Source organism: Amphibalanus amphitrite, unplaced genomic scaffold (genome assembly GCF_019059575.1).
Source record: "Amphibalanus amphitrite isolate SeventyFive unplaced genomic scaffold, NRLGWU_Aamphi_draft 000185F_arrow, whole genome shotgun sequence".
Taxonomy (NCBI): Eukaryota; Metazoa; Arthropoda; class Thecostraca; order Balanomorpha; family Balanidae; genus Amphibalanus; species Amphibalanus amphitrite.
The window spans coordinates 853,091-873,116 of NW_024881680.1; the positions used below are offsets into that span (position 1 = coordinate 853,091).

Genomic DNA, 20,026 nt, shown 5'->3' on the forward strand with positions numbered 1-20,026 from the left:
TGGAGCCGTTCACATCTAGGAGATATTAGCAAAACCTTGCACCTATGCCTTCTGGCCACTTTTCCCCAGACCCCGTGGCAAAGAGGATGTGGAGGCGTTCACATCTAGGAGGATGTGGAGGCTATATGATCGCGCTGTCCTCGATTTCGATACATTTCAATATCAATAGCGTTTATTGTTCAGGTTGAAGCAACTGATGGAATAAGGAGCTGTCCACTCCGTCATGTCCAGTTTCCCCGCGCCTACCAACCGAGACAAAACAAATTCTTCCAACTCTGTTATTAGTCGGGCAAAATGCATTTAACCCATTAGTGGCAGGCTCCTGGCTACCCCTATTAGTGGCAGGGGGGGGGGCTGTTTACGACCCCCCCCCTGATATCTCGAGATCTAACGGGCCGATTTTCAAAATTCAAACGGCATTCGATTTCGCTCAACGTGATCTACATTTCTAAAAAATAAAAATTGGAAAATGTCAATAGGGGGGGGGGGGAAGAGGCGGGTAAAAACGGGCAAATTGCAGATACATTTTAGACTGTTTATCACGGCCAGGTTTCTGAACCAATCTTAACGCAACTTTTGCCGATCGATAGAGAATGAACCAGGAATTCACATGGATCCTAAAAATATGCATTTTCAAAAATCATAGGCGGATACAGATCATTGAGATTGGGGGTACACAAAAAGTATAGTAAATAAGGTTTTTGTTGGTACTGTTTCTAAAAAGGGTGGTAATGGTCTTGTTATGTTACAATTTTCTTATGAGAGAACGACTACAATTGTATTGGTCATGCATAGGCGGTGTCAGGGCACCTATGTTGGGAGGTAAAGCATAACCCCCTTTTTGGACGCCTGGATCCGCCTATTATAGCAAAAACGTGTCAAAAGAGGATGAACAATAACTTTGTATATGTTATCACATGATACCTTTCATTCACTGTTCGTAAAACTGGTGCATACAGTTATAATACATCAGCATCGTGATTTTCGCCCAAATGACTCGCTTCACGAATAGGACCCCCCAATTCCCAGTGCTCTGGAGCCGCCCCTGGTAAAGTTATGAACTTGAAATTTTCAGGGAATGTGCCCAATTTAGTTTTAGGAAAAGTCAGAAAATTTCAACATCGTAGCTTTAGCGGTTTCGGAGATATTCCCGAAAAACCTGAGGGGTGGATGAAAACAACCCCCTGCCACTAATAGGGTTTAACCCGCGCCCCGTTGAGGTCTGGCATGTTCCACGTCCTGTTGGGGGGGGGGGGGGGCAAAGAAGGGCCCCGTCGTATCTCCGGAACCAATAGCCGGATCGAAAAATTCAAACGGCAATCAAAAGAGCTCATCGAGATGCACAGGATAGGATATCGATGACCTTGATATTTGACCTGTGACGTCACAGAGAGGTCAAACAAGGTCAAATCAGTCCAATTTCCAATGACGAGAAGTCGGTCATAAAAATGAAAGCTAAGTTTTCAAAATGAGTCTGGATATGATGTAAATGATAGATCTGGCATGTGGAAAGTCATCTGAGTGGATGATGACCTGTGACGTCACAACAGGGGTCAGCCTCGACCAATCAGAAAACACTTTGGTGAATCGTAAGGAAAGGCATGTTAAATTGTGAATATTCGAGTTTTATGAAGACATGTCATATATATGCATCCACAGATGACAGAAACCTCCTTGACCATTTTGCTTGGACCTATGACGTCACAGGAATGTCAAATAAGGTCAAATTGTACCGGTTTACAACAAAAACAATTTTTTACGTAAAAGTGACTTAACCTTCGCCGGCCGAGGGGGGGGGGCGGGTGCCGCCCCCCATAGGGTTTTTTCGCGTTAGCTCCGAACACGCTGGCGATAGAGAGCTGAAACATGGCATACCTGACCTTTGATTCCAGCTGGATCTTTTGACACCAACCGCATTTTTGAGTCAGGTCAGGTCACTGATCTATGACGTCATAAGTGGACCTCTGCACGGTCTTCAGATGTCGCAACTTCGCAACGCCCTCACTGCCAGAGGAGATGTCACAGGGAAATGAAACTTGCAGGATCTAGTATCCATTATGAGTCTAACAACTTGTATATCTCGGATTTTTCCTAAAGGTCATATGAGGTCAGGTCATTTTCGTGACCTAACCATTATAACCCGCGCCCTGATGGGGTCTGCCGAGCAACGCGGTCTGATGGGGGGCCATTTTGGCCCCCCTAAGATCTCGAGAACCACGCAACATAGCGACAAGCGGTAAACGGCGTTGGATAGCCCCAATGGGGAACTACCTTGCGACCCAATTTCATTGACCTCGGTCAAACCGATGACGTCACAGGTCAGGTCAAAGGTCGAATTTTCACCGTTTACAGGCATTTCAAGAAATGCGTTGTAAAATCGAGTAAAATGCATTTCATTGAAAATCATCGATGGGGAAATGTTCTTCAAACACATATTTTGCTATTTGAGGTCACTGATACCAGGTCAGGTCACAGAGGTCAGGTCACTGGGGGGTCACAATATGAAAGTGTCGTGTGATACATGTTTTATGGTCCATTTTACATGACAAATGCGATTATGTGGGTCAGGCAGACTTTTGGGCCAGCTTAGGTCACGTTTTGGTCAAGGTCAGGTCAAGGTCAGGTCAAGGTCAGGTCAAGGTCAGGTCAAATTAGGTCAAATTTCAAAGTTGATATTTTTGCATAAGATGGGTATCGATTCGATGCAGCTCGTCACGGGGAGTTCAATGGTGGTCTCTGTTTTGCGCTACGAGGTCTAGAATTGCTAAAAATTGAGTTCAGAAATTTGACGTCATCAATTTTTAACTGTTTTTTTCGCTATAACTTGGCCAAAAAAAGAGGTATCGATCTCAAATTTGGTATGTATATCGAAGAGCGCAGGGACTATCACAGATATTCCGTTTTTTTCGAAACTCGAAAAAAAATTGGATTTTTTTGAGTTTTTCTAAAAAAATCAATTTTTATTTTTGGTGGTCAGAATCCAAAAATTTTGAAAATCCGAGACAGCAGTTTTGTAGCGCCGTCTTTTCTCTACACAACCACATAAAGAACTTTAAAATTGCTTGTTAACTGTAGAATTGGTGAGCGTTTCAAGATGTCATGTTTTTTGCTCATTTTTACTCGAACATGACCTCAGTTTGACCTCAATAACTCCTGACCTGAGGTGACCTGTGACTTGAAATTTTGTGTGAAGGTGTCAAATTGATGCCCGGTAAGGTACCAAAAATTTGTTTTCTCGCTATTTAAGAAAAACCACAGGGGGGGCCAAAATGGCCCCCCATCAGGGCGCGGGATAAGTCAATGGGGAAAAATGAAAACTGCTATTCTGGCGCCGGAAACGATCTCCAACTATCTCAAGCACACAGAATCGTGATTTGATGCACTCCTTGCAAGGTTCGATGCGTCACTTTTGCCATGTTGACCTTGCGTGACGTCATTTATGACGTCATCAAGGTCATATTAGTTTTTCGTCAATAACTCCCGATCAAATTGAGCTAGCGAGTCGGAAAAGCCACCAATGGACTCAGGAAGACCTGCCGAATCGAATAATATGCAACATGACCTCTTTCGACCAACTTCGTGACCTGGGGGTGCTGACCTGACCTTGACCTAAGGTCAACACCCTAAGTTGACCTGACCCGAACAAAAAGTATATCATTCGACGCGCCTGATCAAGGCAAACACAATGCTGCCAAAATCGCGGCTCTGCGGCCGTTTTTTTGCGAAGTTATTCACCAAAAACTGAACCGTACCTTGGGGCACTTGACCTGACCTCAGAGGTCACCGGTTGACTTAGGACCTTGAAATCGGGTACCAATCTCTGCGTCTCGTAACGGCGCACACGCTCGTTTTTTTTTCGCGACGAGCTAGCTCCACCAGGGGCGAAACGGCGAGGGGGGGGGGGGTCGTACCCGCCCCCCCCCCTCGGCCGACGCGTATGTAGAAAACCAATAGGTCCGGCGAGGGTTAAGTCACGTAAAGGATCATATTCAGTCACTAAAAGGTTGATTAGAATCATAAATATTACTCCTGACTGATTTCAAGCACAAATACCGAAAATATTGTGACGTCATAAGAACAGTCGCTATTTTTTCAGTCATTCAAATGGCTATATCTCAGGCAGTTTTAGAGATATTTTGTTAATTTTTGGCATGTGTAAGGCCAGTAAGAGGTTCTCTAATACATATACCGTTTTTTTTAAATTTCCCCAAATTTACAAAATATTTCAAGAAATTTAATTTTTGAGTTCAAAAATCCCTAGATGTAGAGATTTTAATATTTTGGAAATTTCGAGATAGCCATTTAGTTTGCCATGCTTTTTTATACCTGTGGTTTAATTTTTGAGTCGCTAGGTTGAAACCCTGATTTTCTGCGATTTTTCTCCGTGAGCAAATTTTTCGACGAAAAATCGCCGAACATGACCTCAGTTTGACCTCTATAGCTCGTGACCTGAGATGAACTGAGGCCAAATTTGTTTCAGGAGTTGTGTAAAATTGATGTCCGGAGAGGTGCTGAAAGTTTCAAGTCGAAATTCGCAGCCGTTTCTGAGTTATCTCCGAAAAACCACAGGGGGCCTTTGCCCCCCCCCCCCCCCCAACGGGTCGCTGGTTAAATTGGTAAAGGACATGTACGATAACCACTCAATGCAGGAATGAAAACACTTAAATAACCTTCCAAACGGTCATTCCCAAAGTAGCATTTTAAAGCGTAAGAATATCGGGATAATGTCAATAGCCCTGGGGAAAAAATGCCTTTTCGTTTGCCACGGAAAAATGTCGACAGGGCAGAAACCCCGCGGTCTGAATCATTCGAATGGCTGCAAAGAAAAGTAAAATTGGCAACCACAAACTGGAGCTGACGTCATTTTGCAGGGCTAAAACGAGGGGTGGCCGCTTTGCCCACTCTCCACTATACCTTATCCCGCGCTATTCAGCCGAACGCGCCCTGATGGAGGAGCAGGGTCTGCCCCCTATCTTACTTTCGAACGGATGGTCGTAGAAAGACTGGGAAAAACAGCAATCAAAGGTTAACGTCAACGTTTGTATAAACGTTCAAAAGTTAACGTTCAGTATAAACTTTAAGCTAAATATCAAAGAGCCATTTATGGACAAAGTCGCAATATTGCTAATCATTGCTAAATGGCATATTTGCTACCAAAATGATAGCTAGCGATTACGGTCTTTTACTGTCGAGTGTCGGCGTTACTGTCGGCGTGCGCCACCTACCCTGCTGTAGCTGACACCGTCGTAGTCACAAGCCATGGTAACGGCCTGGCCGACGGTTGGCTCGAACCGACACCCGTTGATGATGTGATCTTCGGTCCAGACGGCGGAATTGGCGCCGCCTGACAGAGCAGCCACAGCTAATGGCAGAATCACGGCCAGTGGGGGTCGATGAGTGGACCCCATTGCCCCGCGGTACACCCTACGGCAGCGGCACAGCCGAACGGTCGGCCGGTCGAGCCACCAGTGCCACTAGCCGGAGATTTCTTGCTGCTCCGAGGCCTCCAAAGGGACGTGCGTCGTGCTGACCCGTCCCGGACACATGGTGATTGTCCTGTATAAGCCCCTTTGGCCGGAAACGGTGCTGGTGACTAACCACTGACCAGTGATAAGGTGGAGTGAAAACATCAGAATTCTAAGAATATGAGTGCCCCGGACTTATCAGCTGCCAGCAGCGCCGGCGCTGCGGTTTCAGCTTGTGCTTTTCTGCTGTCTGTTTTAGGTATTCATGCAACTCTTCCTGCAGTAGGGTGTTGGATTTGTTATTCGCTGTTGTTTATGTTATCTAACTTTATAACTTTCCACTGTCCGTTCGGTGGTCGCAGTGTGGCGCGGCGGTGCGGCGGCACCTTTTGTGACCTGACCTGACCTTGACCCGTACTTAGTATGACCCCTATACGCACATGGTACCTTCACTAGGTCTTTGAGATCATTTTTGTTGAGTTTCGAGCAGCAGCTATCGATTCCGCTGTCCGTAAGCCTAATCATGCAAAACCCCAGAATTTGACCTTTGACCTGATCTTGACTCGAAAGTTTACCTCAATCTTAAAATCTTAAGGGTATTTTGGGAAGGTCTCGTAGAGGCCTTTCGAACGCCGCCTCGCGGGGCTCGATACGACCATTGGTTCTTGAGATAAAAGGGGGGGTCGGATCCGACCCCCCAGGCTGTCGTGGATACGGAAATAGCCCAGGGGGTGCCGGGCTAATTCTACAATTTGACAGAACATAATATAAGTTTATCTTTAATAAATATATGTTATGCCTGTGTTATCCACTCATACACATACATGTACCTACTGCCATCAGTAGGTATGTGAAAGCTATTGCCATTCATTATCTTCATTCACTTGTCCTTCAGAGCATTATTCACCCGACAAATATCACATTCTAACACGACATGCCAAAAGTGCATTACCTTCGGTCACTATATTGATAAGATAATGAGTCCCCATTGGTGCCAAATCAATTCCATGACAATCTACACGCCTCGACCACTGCCATAATCTGAATGCATTGCCTGCTCGCACTTCCTGCAGACAGTGTATCGACGTTGCGTAGACCGCACTCAGCACCGGCCATTTGAGGCTAAGTGATCGTGGCACGCCGGGCGGTCGGACCACTTACCTGTCTATTGATCTATTGGCTCACTGACCCGATCGCTGTGCTGAGGAGCCCCCTGTGGACCTCGAGGAGTGACATTAGGTGGGGTGGACGGCCTGACCTGGATACAAAGACGATCGGGTGATGGAGGAGATGGGCACAGAAGAGCCCGCTGTGATCACAAACTTAGACGGAATATGTATCGTATCATGCATTATCAATCTCAAAGGTTTTTGAGTGTTGGTTTTGAGTGGGAGTGTAAAAATCTTCGCGTTATGTGAAATGCTGAGGTCGTTGCACAAGAATACCTTTTGAACTAAAGCTAAAGACACGGGGCTCTTCTAACAATAAACGCATGCACATTTAACTTCTTGCACAAAGCCATTTTCTTGCCCAATATACCTACATGAGTTTTTTTGTAACGTTTACTATGACATGCAATAGGTATGTAAACTGAAAAAAAAAACAGTCGCTTTGTACTTTTTTGTATAACTGAACGATCTGAACCGGTAATAAAAAATAAAGATAAGTATAACTTACAGGCTAACAAAAGGAGAACGTTCGCAAAGCGTGCACTATATTGTTGAGTCACCAGTGCGGCGGGAGGCGGCTAGCGGCCCACATTCTGGTCACTCTGAGGCCTGAGCTGAGCTAGCCGTTAGGCACGTGCGGTCAAACCAGATAGGTGGTTATTTCGGGTGGTAATTTTCCGATAATTCGGAGCCCCACACGAAGGCTCATTCCTCTCGGCTCTGACGGCGAGCCGAGCTAAACAGATTCGCCCGCAGGTCTGGTGTTTATTCACTGCTGTTATTTCCAAGTGGATGTTGTATGTACGAGTCAGCTGGTAAGCGGCGGACGTCCCGCCCAAATCATGCTGCCGCTATGGATAATGCCGAAGCATGCACTGTGTAATGTGCAAATAAGCTGTTAGGTACTGTCATTTCTGTGGCCGAGAAAGAGGGCAAGCTGCATTTGTAATTGCTTTATTTTATTTGAATATTTTCATGGGTCCAGCCATAATCAGAACAATCACTCGCTTGTAACTAAACTAACAATTTGTTTATTTCATCGTTATTTTCGAAAGCCCTTGGAAGGTTGTTGTTCACTGCACGGAACAAATAGAAGGAAATAGGTACTTTATAAAATAAGTGCCAAAATAAACTGATTCAGTAACAAGTCTGATCTTCACGTGAGGCCTGATCAAATATAATAACGCTTATTTACATATCCTATTACACTTTCTACACAATTACAGTTGCCTCTCACTCCACAACAAACAATTACACCACATCACTCTCTCGCCCAGACCGCTGTGTCACTGCCTGCTCGTCTTCATCGGAACACTGTGTGTAACTGACACACCCTGAGGGCCCTCAGACCACTATCCGACCGTCAGTCCCCGAGTGAACAGCGGATGACTGATGAACTCCGAGTGTAGCGTTACCCACCGGGAGGCCTCGCGAGTCGCCCCGGGCGGCGCCGCTGAAGATGACGGAAGACCCGGTCTGGGTCGTGTGCCGGTTATTGCACCGCGTGCTGGTTTGTCAGAGTGAAGAGCCTCAGCCTGGCCGACCCGACCGAGGTGGTGGGCGGCACGAGAAGTTGATTACTTTCCGCGGAAGGCAGTCGTAAAATCAAGCGGAAAGATGAGACTGGCTGGGATAGTGCCTCGGTTCATTGTTTTTGGTTGCGGTGAAAGGACACAGCTTTTACCAAACAAGTGGTGTGTTATTACGGTGGAAGTCATTCAATAGTTTAATTGTAGCGTTGTAATGGATAGTTTTCTCTCATCCATCACAGGGAAATAAATGGCCCATTTTAGATTTTAGGCGACGGGAGATGACTTGTATCATCAACTCTAAATGGCATTCGTTATCTAGAGCCTTGTATGAAGTGAAATATATTGAAATGTTATCAGTTATGTAATCTTCGACTTTTGGTAGCAATCCAGCTATATCAAAAATGTCGTCAATGATACACATTTTTTTCATTTGATATGAGTCAAACACACCATTAGCTCAAAGAAATATTGCATAAAGAGAGCAATATTGTTGCACTCTGCTCTTCTTTATACCTCACGTTCCAAAGCAACGAACATATTTTTCTTCATGAATATTTCGGTCGCTTTATTACGACACACGCCAGGTCTGTACAAGGCCATATATAGGGTCTGTATGTCCGGCTAGAGGCTTTCTTTTTATAGCCTGCGACTGGACGGCCTGGATTATTAATATCTTGGTCTGGATAGCGTGAGCAGAGCCATCCATCGCGATTCCGATCGGTGTCTTCCCTCCAGGAGCCCGAGTGGGTCAGGTCACTTGCGAAACAGGCGTCAGCAGTTTCATTACACGACTCATCAGAGACTGAAATGGACTTTGGATGCATAGAAGCAGATGCCGCATGTACAGTTCCGTAAAAACACGGCGCTCGCTCATATCCATTAATACGCCTAATACCCGATACATTGATTTGACTAATGGTTTATTGACCCCCTGATTAATTGTATGATTAATCGACTGTCGCCTCTAATCTCTCGTCTTCCAGCCGAAAACGACACGACCTGTCATGACACAGCGTCGGCGACATAAAATCTGTCCCGATAACCGCCCTCAGACCAAACAGAACCTTCTGCGCCCTTCCTCGCCTGCCATCAGTATGTAGGTGCGGCGGCGCGACCGTCTCTATAGCCGGTATAATTCAACTGTTCGTCCAAACCCGGCACGGCGACTGCCACCCGGAGTCTAATTGCAGCACCGTGCGGCTTTTTGTGCGCAGCGCCGGCGGGGCATTGTGACCGCGTCGACCCGACAAACGGCTTCTGATTGACTCTAGACGTCGTTAGCGACAAAAGCAGCGCACGGCCGCGCTGACACTGCCGCCGCGCGCCTGTCGGTGCGGCTTTAATGGCGCGCGTGCTGCCAATGTGGTCTGGTCAGTGGTTAGGGGTCGACAGGGATCAAAATGGATCGGTTGAGGTCACGAGGTCATTGGTCATTTTCACATTTAGATAGACAAGTTGGACGTGTTTTGCATAGAAACGTCTGCGGTGAGTTGGTTGCAGTACTTATATAGAGTTTTTTTTAGCTCTCACCTTCAAATCATCGTAGCAACGATGTAGATAAAAATGACGAAGCCGAGGTGCAGTGAAGAGACCTCCCACATGTTTTCATAATGGGTTAGTGGGCTAGTGCTGGAACGGATAGGTCGTGGGTTCAAATCCGCCCCGTCGCCTGCCCTGTCATTACGACTCGCGGTTTCCTGTGACTGTCAACGTAACAGTTATGCAGTAAAACATCGGTAAGGAATATACCCAGCCGTGTTATTACGATCCATAAATACTGCCGCGCCGAACACCGTTGGAATCAATTGTTCAGTGGAAGCGCTTAGTCTGATCCGACCACAGTTTCACCGTCATTGACGACCGACACGCACTTCCCAGCCATTTTACCTCCGTCTAACATCTATTTCAGCAACTCTTCAACCACAGAAACAAGAACAGAACGTGCAGAAACAAGTGCATAAACATCCGACAGACACCTAATCTGTTGAACAAATCTGGCGGCTCAGAATGCGCTGTTTGGTGACAGGGGCACACCGTCGGTCGTTCTCTCGGCACGCGTCCTGGGCCTCCGGTCCCTCCCAGGGGATGGGGGAGTGTCGGAAAGTGGAAACACACACCGCTCTGGGCCGACGTTAGAAATGGCAGTTGTCCGCCTGTCGGCACGCTAAATAAATCAAACCGAGCTGTGATCAATGTGAACCCCACGTGCTCCCAATGAGGCCCAAGCCGGCTAGAGATTGAGGAAACTATGTCGAGTAGGTATAAATGCTGTTGTCAGCTGCATGCTACACCTTGTTGTTGACTTTGTTTTCTTGATTGTTGCACCATGTTGAATAGAGGCTTCCGGGTTAAGCACGACATATTTGTGTTTTCAGATGACTTATGTAGAGTTGTCAGCAGTTGTGTGCACGAGACACAGTTGATGCTGCATGTTTGCATCTCAATTATCATGCAATTTCTCAGGTTTGAGTGAACTGACACGATAACGGCGAATGCAATGGAGGTCGTTACAGGGTTAAGCTTATTGGAAGTTGGAGTTGAATCCATAAGGCTATAAAAATATCTTGGCATGGCTTTGCTCAGAATTCAGCAACTTAGTACCACGTGACGCATGTCAAGCAAAATTCTCCCCAGCACTTCCACATGTCTGCAGAAATGCGCATTACCGAGTCGGACAAGAACGTCGAGAATAGCAGCTGTCGGCATTTGTGTGAAGTTGTCTTGTTCTCAAACTTTATCACGGACGACATTTGTAAAGTTGGCCTCATTTAAAACATAATTCCAAAGGACAGCACGATTGTCTGACTAGCAGAATAACAAAAGGTAACGACATCTTTTCTTAAGAATCAGCAAACTTGTCGACAACTTTGTGCTGTGCTCGCTGGGATTCACAAGTAAGACCGAAAAAGGCTGGAAGTGCATGGCTGGGATATTATTTTGATTTTTCCTATCATAGGTGAAGTCGAGAATGTATCATGAGCGAATATGTCACTCTTAGAAATCATGAATAGCAGGACGTTACATCACTATAAAAATCCCTGCACAAGTGTCGTTTTCATCTCAAATTAATTTCGTCTCTCTATTTAGCCGTTGACCCTGTGTCCCGCTGGCAACCTCCCTGGCTGACCCCAGTATCGTGACATCTCGCGGCGGTCGGCGACGGAGCGTCTCTCGTCTTCAGTCGGCCGCGAACGGCGCCAAGACAGCCGTGGCCGGCCTCAGCCGCGATCGGCGCCTCAGTCACGACCGGCCTCACAGCCGCGACCGGCGCATCACAGCCGCGACCGGCGCATCACAGCCGCGGCAGGCCTCACAGCCGGGGCAGACGTCACAGCCGCGGCGGTCACAGGGGTCAGAGAGACAGCAGGTCAGGGAGGAGCAGGGGATGGTGTCTGGGGCTGAGAAACAGCCCATATGGAGCCTTCAGTAGTGGAGCGGTTTGTTGTGTGTCTTGTCAAAATGTCATACAGCAACAGTTGCACACATTACTTTAACGCATAACAATAAATGAACATCATTTGGTTCGATAACATTTATTGTTAAAACGAAGTATTTTTACGGGATATGCTTAAGCATTCCTATATTTAAAGCTTAAATCGCAATTCATACAAACGATAATCGATGCTAGAGCTAACTGATGAGGCGATCTCAGCGAATTCGCCCGTATAATCTGATGATCATGTTTTGACACCGTGCCAACGAAGTTGACAGGTAACGTCTCGCATATAACCACAAGCACCACTTGACAAACCTTTAACGATCGCCCTCAGCCGGAAGACGACACAGGCCTGGCCCTAAGCTGGCTTTCTAGTTATATGACCCTCATCGCCACTGGATTAGACCTTCATACAAGCCGGCCCTTGTATGCTAATTGCACTTCTTTGTGTTGAGGTCGAGCCTTTCAAGTAAGACAACTACAGCAGCCATTCAGTGGACCAGAATGTAACCGGTTAAGGTCGATAGTCAGTGTCTTACTGTTCACTAACAAGTAATTAAGTTTCAGTTTTAGAATGTGAAAAACACATTTGTGGTCTGTACGTGAAAAAGCCTCCTCCGTCGTACAATATAACCCAGAGAGGTCATGGAAACAAAGGCTAAGTGAACTAACCCCGAATAATAATCGTTTAATTATGCTAGCAGTAAATGAAGCAATCCAGAAGGTTACCGCCGTTATAATCACCGGAACTATGCACGGCGGCGGTCGGAGTTATGGCTGGTTACCTAACCCGACCGTCAACGCTGCATGCTCCGTGCGTGAACGAGCTGTTTGCCTCGCCCAGCACTTCATTTTCGACACCAGCCCGGCCAGTTCTCACTAACGAGCTGTAGGGCATTCACTCAACCGACCAATCCCATGGCCATGTCGCACCGATTTGCAACGCACACCCGCTTTACATGAAATCTGGAGCAAGCCGGGCAGCGACAGAGTCGAGTGGTGAGTGGTGAGACCTTGACCTGAAACCTCATGAGCCTACACCCCCGAAAGCTGACACGGTGGTGTGACATGAGCCGAAAACTGACACCGAGAACATGACACCATCTGACACAGACTACACGACACTGAGTTGGAGCAAATTTTATGAGGCAACACGCTTTTATGGATGCATCTTTTGCCCGAGTCGTGATCCCGTGAACGCGAATTTCTTTGACCGATAAACATTATCTTGAATCTTTTTAATGTTATCGTCTCGTAGGAATTTGGTGGCCCCGTCAAGTAGCTGGTAAGGGAACCGACATAATTTCCTATATGTATGGAGCCATGAAGAATCATCCACACCTAAGCAGCTGCTTTGTGTTCACTGCCTCCCTTGACGCTCAAAACCACATGGCCACTCCTTTGCCTAGATCGATCCAGAGACCATCTCGCCTTATACCAATGGGCCACGACACCGTGCTCCATGGGCCCACCTGTCGATAGAGCTCGCTGAACGACTTACCCGGCGCACGTGAGACGGTAATGGCGCACCAGAGATCGGCACACGGCGGCAATTAGCCGGCGCGACACTGCGCCATAATTGAGCCGTGACGGAGAGCGAAGACTCGGGGCACTCGTTAGCAAGGCTGAGGGGTGACCGACTCCCCTTTCCTCCATAACTGATTCCCTGAGCCCATTGGCATTGGAAGAAAACAGGACACGCATGTCTTAGGGCCCATGTGGTGCGTTACTTGATTAAATGACTACTGAATTGAACATGCCGTCTTTCATTCAGTGTATTCTCAATGTGACATCACTCAAGACAATCTCCTCACTCGAACCATGAGCAATGCGCGCAAAATATTTGCAACGCTTGCAGATTGACATAAATACGCATGCCAACATAAATATTCAGACATATGCCGAGATAAAAATAATTTCCCATATGCATAGGTTTCATATGGCGCAATTTCGGACATTTGGAGCTTTGCGCACTTACTGAATATACCACCTCCACCCACGGCGGCTGCTCACACAGCCCGGCTGAGCCCCGACAAAGTGGGATATAGGCCGACTCCGGGAGGCTCTGTCTGACGAGGGCCACTTCTGGACGGTGTAATACAGCCCACCGAGCGGCTCTTCAGCCAGCAATATCCCCGGCGCTGTCCTCTGCTCTGGCCTGCTCTCGCTATCGTCTCTCTCCCCCCCCTCTCTCTCTCTCTCTCTCTCTCTCTCTCTCTCTCTCTCTCTCTCTCTCTGTGTGTCTGTACGCGTGTCAGTCACATAAATTTGTGATATAAAAGCATAACTAAGCTCAAAATTATAATATTCGATGTCCAGTACCCCAAATTTGTTAATTGTTATGCTTATCTTTTTCAGACCGGGTGCGCTTTCCAAGGTAGGTGCGTGTTTGTTTGTTCATTGACCATTTGTCATTGGCTTCGTAGGTATATATGACCGTATAGCCACTTCCTTCACCGATTGCCTGCTAGAGCCCTCTGGTCACGACCCCTGACTCCTCAGTTGAGAGAAGTGTCTGCCTGATCGAGGTGGCGGAAGCGACCGCTCGGAATGAGAAGACGCCATGATGAATGAGAAGTCGTCGACGTGCACACTGTTGCAAATTTATTGCACGGCATTGCGCCGGACATATTGGGCGTGCGGTGCGCCGTCCCCGAGTGAGCTGCACGGACCGGCACGCGCTTCGTGCGGCGCTCTACTGCGAGACAAACGGCGTGCGCCACAAATGAATCACCTTACGTCATTGGTGGATCTATGCCAGCCTTTATCTATATCGACTGCTCCGGCCGCAACAAATGGGAGACTATCTTTCTTTATCGGCTACAGAAAGGATGGTGCATGATGTATTGGTAGTAATCATAAACTGAAATCCAATCAATGAAAGTCTTTGTGCTGCCGCCCTTTGTTTTGCATGAAATTATTGCGGTGCTTTCTGCGGGCATCGCATAGAATTTCATGGAACAGAGCTGAAGCACTGAGAGAGCATAAGGGTCAGATGGTCTGCAAAGACGGCAGGCAGCATCGTGTTTGCTTTTGCTTATCTGAAGCGAAAGGCCGACTCCCCAGCCAACTTTGACTCAGCACTTCTTTTATCAGATCCATCACTTGGCCAGCGTTATTCCTTGTCTCTAGACCAGCTCGTGAGCCAAAGCCAATTCCTTGCCGACACTCACTCTCCAATTGGATTATGCGAAAAACACATCTTGGCGGGGTTCCTGCAATGATAACCACGTGTCAGTTCCCTTGTGACACCCAAACGTCGCCCATCAGTTTCACTCCATACGTCAGCGGCTAAAAATTCCTCACTCAACTGCCGATGTCAGCGCAACAGATTAATACCTTAATCCTGGAAGCACTCAGCGCTCCTGCCAACTGTCTACCGATGCACTTCAGCACCGCCTGCACAGCCTAGACGCGGGTGCCTTCGGAAATGTGGGCTAAAAAGATTGAAGGAATTATCCGGAAATCGCTTCATCGAAATGGACTTGCGGGTAATTTACAAGCCATATGCATATATTCTTGCAGGCATACACACCATCTTGGAAATATATTTTGCTCACCTAGCTTCTTATTTTTGACCTCCTAACACCTGGCCTCCTACCTCTCACCTTCTCATTTTCCTCTGCTCACCTATTTTCTTTTTAAGACCTCGGACTCGCGGAGTGAGGCGAGTGTGTTCCATGGATGACACCATCTATCACGCCAGACTGGTCCGTTGATCCGGCACCGTGTATATCCGCGGTCAGAGCCCTTTTGGTAAGAACTGCGACGCCTCGTGGCGTACTTACCCCCACCCGCGCACACGTGTTGATTTGTGGGCCCATTTGACGGCCGGTTAGCGGACCTGTCGGGCGGCGAATTTAGAGCCGGCTGTCACTCAGACGCCTGGGCGAAGAGAGACTGCTTAGAGTCGGCACGCCTCTGAAGTGACGAACGGGCTTACAAACTGAGTCAGACAGTTTCTGAGAGGCATTCTGACGTCAGTTGGGGGGGGGGGGGGGCGATCAAAGAACTGCTCTTGACACTGAGCGATCTGATCTAAGAAAAATAAAAATTGTCATGGTGCCAAGAGTTTCAGCGATATTGTCTAAATGAAAAGTCGTCACAATAATGTTTTCACCTTGTTGTCGGGTCGGGAGGACAAATACCTACATATTTAGAAAGCTGTGCTCGAAAGACGACAAAACTAGAAGCCATCCAAGATTATCTCAGTCTAGCGTTGATGAACAACGATGACCTATTGCTTCTGTCGCCGAGGGCTTACCCAGCAGTCAACATGGCTGCAACACCGCCACCGATGGTAAGCACATTACTTTCCAAAGGCAGCCGAAAGAAAATGCAGGCCTCAAACACTACCACAACACCATCTTATTGCCATCAGCGAGCCTGCTCGGTCACTGAGCCCCGGAGGTGAACACGACCGCAGAACCTTGCTACCACTTCATCCAGCCGTCTGGTATCATCCGGACTAACCTCAAATGGTGGCCGCAGCTGTCTCGGCTTTCATCCATCCTATCCTAACCCTCGCACGACCAGGCCATTTCTCATAACACGAACGACCAGGGGGGGGGGGGGGGTTGTTACGACCCCCCCTGGCGTTTCGAAACGGAAGGTCGTAGAGCTTAGCGGAAAAAAACAACGGATTGCTCTCAACGAGATCTCGCGATTGGTGGCATATTTTTGGTCCTAGGTCAACATTTGACCTACTTATGACCGGTCAAAGGTCAAATTTTCGGAAAAATCTAACTTTTTCAGATTTCCGCGCCGATTGCGGCAAAACGGTAAGAGATATCGACTTGAAACCTTCACTATCGTGATCCTTGATCAATTCTCTATCGTTTGGTGCGTATTTCGATGTCATAACTCTAAAAATGATGCGTTGGGAGCATCGGAAGTCTGCAAGGTCATTTGTGCATTGGGTCACGTCAGGCGTGTGACGTCACTGACCTGACCCTGACCCAAAATGAACTACAAGAAACAACCGACGATGCCTGAAATGGATAGCAAATTCGAATTCAGGGCATCAAAATACCCCGAAAAGGCATACAAGTGCAAGAAGTCATTACAGGTCAACCGAGGTCACTGACCTGACCTTGACCTTTAGTAACCTTGAAAAGGTCAACGGACATTGTGCCAATGTCAAATCAGCCAGTTATGGTTCTAAAACAATCCATCAGTGTGTCAGGTCAGTCGGCATTTATACCAATGTGAAGCAATCTCCAATTTAGCGTAAATCTGGCCGGAGGTTGTTCCCTTTATGACGTCATAACTCCGTGACCTGACATGACCCGATCAATTTTTTTTCGGCAAAAGATGCGCAAAGGTTGCCCCAGAGGGTATTGAAAATTTCAGCCCGCTACGACAAGCCGTTTAGCGTGCACTTCGAAAAAACCTCAGGGGGGGGGGTTGATACAACCCCCCCCCCTAGGCGTTCTAGGGCTAAAGGTTAGACGGTACCCCGCTGTCAATATCCCGTGACCGTCACCGTCTCCTCTTTGTTTCTGACTCTGTCTCTGTCTCTGCATCAGTCTCCTCCGTCTCCGTCTCCGTCTCCGTCTCTGTCTCCGTGTCCGTGTCCGTGTCTGTGTCTGTGTCCGTGTCCGTGTCCGTCTCCGTCTCCGTCTCCGTCTCCGTCTCCGTCTCCGTCTCTGCCTCCGTCTCCGTCTCCGTCTCCGTCTCCGTCTCCGTCTCCGTCATCACCGTGCACGCACCAACTGCTATAACTAAGGCAGCTTTTTACCGTTGCACGATCTGATTGCTAATTGATCACGATGTTAGGGGTGGCATAATGAAGGCAGCCTGTGAGCGTGAGACAGGCCGCTCTCCAAACAGGGGCGGACGGCGTGGCCGGTCCGCCGGGCGGCTCAGTGAGCCGGGGCTGCCCTGAGGGACGGCTCAATGAGTTGAGCCGGCTCAGAGCCGTGTGTGGGACGATGAATGGGACTGGGCGAAGCGCTAGGAGCGTGCGGTGGGCGCGGCGGGACGGAACTGGGGACTGTGAGGGGTCGACAGAGAAACAGAGCACTGAATGTGACTGTGCCGCGGGCCGAGGACGGTAAACAGTGCAGTGGGCACTGCTAGGTAGGGGAGAGTGGGGCAAAGCGGCCACCCTAACGTTTGTAACGATGCCGACGCTTGAATTTTAAACTTGGAAAGATTCTTTCTATACCAATGTGATCCCTATTAAATTGTCTTTTATTCCAACTGCGTTTCATTTCCAAAGGCGTTCACATATGGGAGATATTGACAAAACTTTAAACCTATAGCATATTGGCCACTTTGCCCCATCCCTGAGGCAAAGCGGCCACTGGCGACTTCTCAAGTCCCGATATGAGAAACAGAATAGTTGCCTCATGCACGACTAGGGTATTTGATGGTGACAAGGTTTAAGGGAAGATGGATGTTTACTTTGTTATCTTCCCACCTATTGCTAAACAAAGAAAGAATTTTCTTGGAAAAACATTTAATTGCATAATTTGGTAACTCATGTAACCGAAAAGTGGCCAAGATGAATGCATGACGACACATTTGAATATAAATAATGTTTTTATCCAGATGGAAACAACTTATGGCCAATTGGGGGCTGGCCACTTTGCCCCGGCCGCTTTGCCCCGCGCATACCGTCCGAGACAAAAATATTCCAGCTCAGCTATTAGTGGGGTAAAAAGCATTAAAATTGGTAGAAGGCATGTACGATAACCACGCAATGCATGGACAAAAACGCTTATAAAAATTCCAAACGGTTATAGAATAAAATAACATTTAAAAATTGTAAACATAATTGGTAACCTGGCAAGAAATGCTTTTCCGTGTTTCACAGAACAATGGCGATGGGCCTGAAACCCCGGTCTGGCTCATTCGAACGACCGCAAAGAGAAGTATAATTGGAAATCATAAATTGGAACTGACGCCAGCTGTGGAGGGCTAAAACGATGGATGGCCGCTTTGCCCCGGGTGGCCGCTTTGCCCCACTCTCCCCTACAGTACAATACGTCACCTTTGATCAATAGCCATAAGCTTGCAAAAATGACTTCATATTTGAAATATACAAGCAATAACCTTCTTAGATGAATGAAACGCGACTTGCGAAATGTGATGCGGCTTAGAAAGGACATACGCTAAGCGTTGTTTACCGCATTTGCGGTAAGAGCTGACGTAAGTATTCTCTGCTTATTATCCATACACAAATTTGCAGCTTGTAAGACGACAAAGTATATATATTCTTACAACGAAAGCCCCATTGTTTGGACGTGGTTCCGTGTTCTCGAAGACATAAAACAATACGCTGCAGCTGCTGTTGGTCACTTGGCTTGTCCATGCGCTGGCATTTGAAATTCCCTCTCTCTCTCTTTGCCAGTGTTAGAGGTCACATGCAACACGGGGGTCACTGCAAGGGTCGCATACACTCTAGATGACGAAATTTCCAGACGACACCTCCTGCCGACAGTGACGGAGTAGCTACCGACTCAATACGATGTAATGGTAATACGAGACGAAATCGGGATAACGTAGACGGTCTCTCGTCTCGGCTGGAGCCCATTTGCGTAATCCGTTAAGCGTTCCAGTCCGATTTGGTCGGCTAGTCGTCAACAGATAGCATCGTCCAGCTAAGATGACAAGCTGCCGCAATTAAGCGGCTTTCCATTTTCCAACAACCGTTTGGTAGCAGGTCTGTCACCACTTCTGTCATCGCCTCTACAGTGCCTCTATCACAATCGCAACGTGTCGTTGAAGCGTCAACGCCAACGCTACATTCGTCCGATTCAAAGCCAATTTGTTCTAGCCTTACCAGACTAAGCACTGCTGGCCATACGTAGCAGTGCTCAGGTTCATAGACCTTGCATGTTGTCTTATTCTCGGCCGCAGTATCGTTCGGTTCAACTTGTGCCATTGCGACATACTTATCGTGCCATCTCCAGTATATCAGTATTGCCACAGAAGGTTAAAGCTCGCGATGATGCCGCATCGAACCCATCCCAGGCGAATTGTTTCCGTGTTGTAGCCGTTTGCCCTTCGCGCATTTACATTACCCGTGCCGTTTTATTTTGATGCATGCTTTGCTCTTTCATGGCATTCCGTGTTACTCCATGTGCTATTCCGTGCCATAGTCCAGCGCGAGCGGTCGGATGAGTCGGACATCGGTCCATTCCGACTGCGCGGCACAGGAAGCCAGCCAATTCGACGGTATCGGCGCGGCGTGCCTCAATGAGATCCCACCGGCCGTCCCGCCGGCTGGTGGTGTAGGTGCCGGCGGCGGCGGCGGCGCGGCGGTGTGCCGCTCTGCCACCTAGTGGCGGCCGTCAGTCGCTCGCCGAGTGCCGTGTGAGGAGCAGCCGCGGGGGGCCGCCGAATTGAGTCGACGGCGAGTGGAGTGGAGGGAGTAGTTTTAGCACGCGAGTGCCGGGAGGAGAGTAGTGGGTAGTG

At 47.9% G+C, this 20,026-nt stretch overlaps 1 protein-coding gene across 1 annotated transcript in view; it reads right to left on the reverse strand.

Annotated features, from left to right (window-relative positions):
• The window catches only part of LOC122384302, a 32,931-nt gene extending 27,444 nt beyond the window's left edge, over positions 1-5,487 (reverse strand). The window contains exon 1 of the mRNA XM_043371589.1: positions 5,226-5,487. Within this exon, the coding sequence (XP_043227524.1) occupies positions 5,226-5,408 (183 nt within the window). The 5' untranslated portion in view covers positions 5,409-5,487. The remainder of the gene's footprint in view (positions 1-5,225) is intronic.
• Between the last annotated feature and the right edge of the window lie 14,539 nt (positions 5,488-20,026).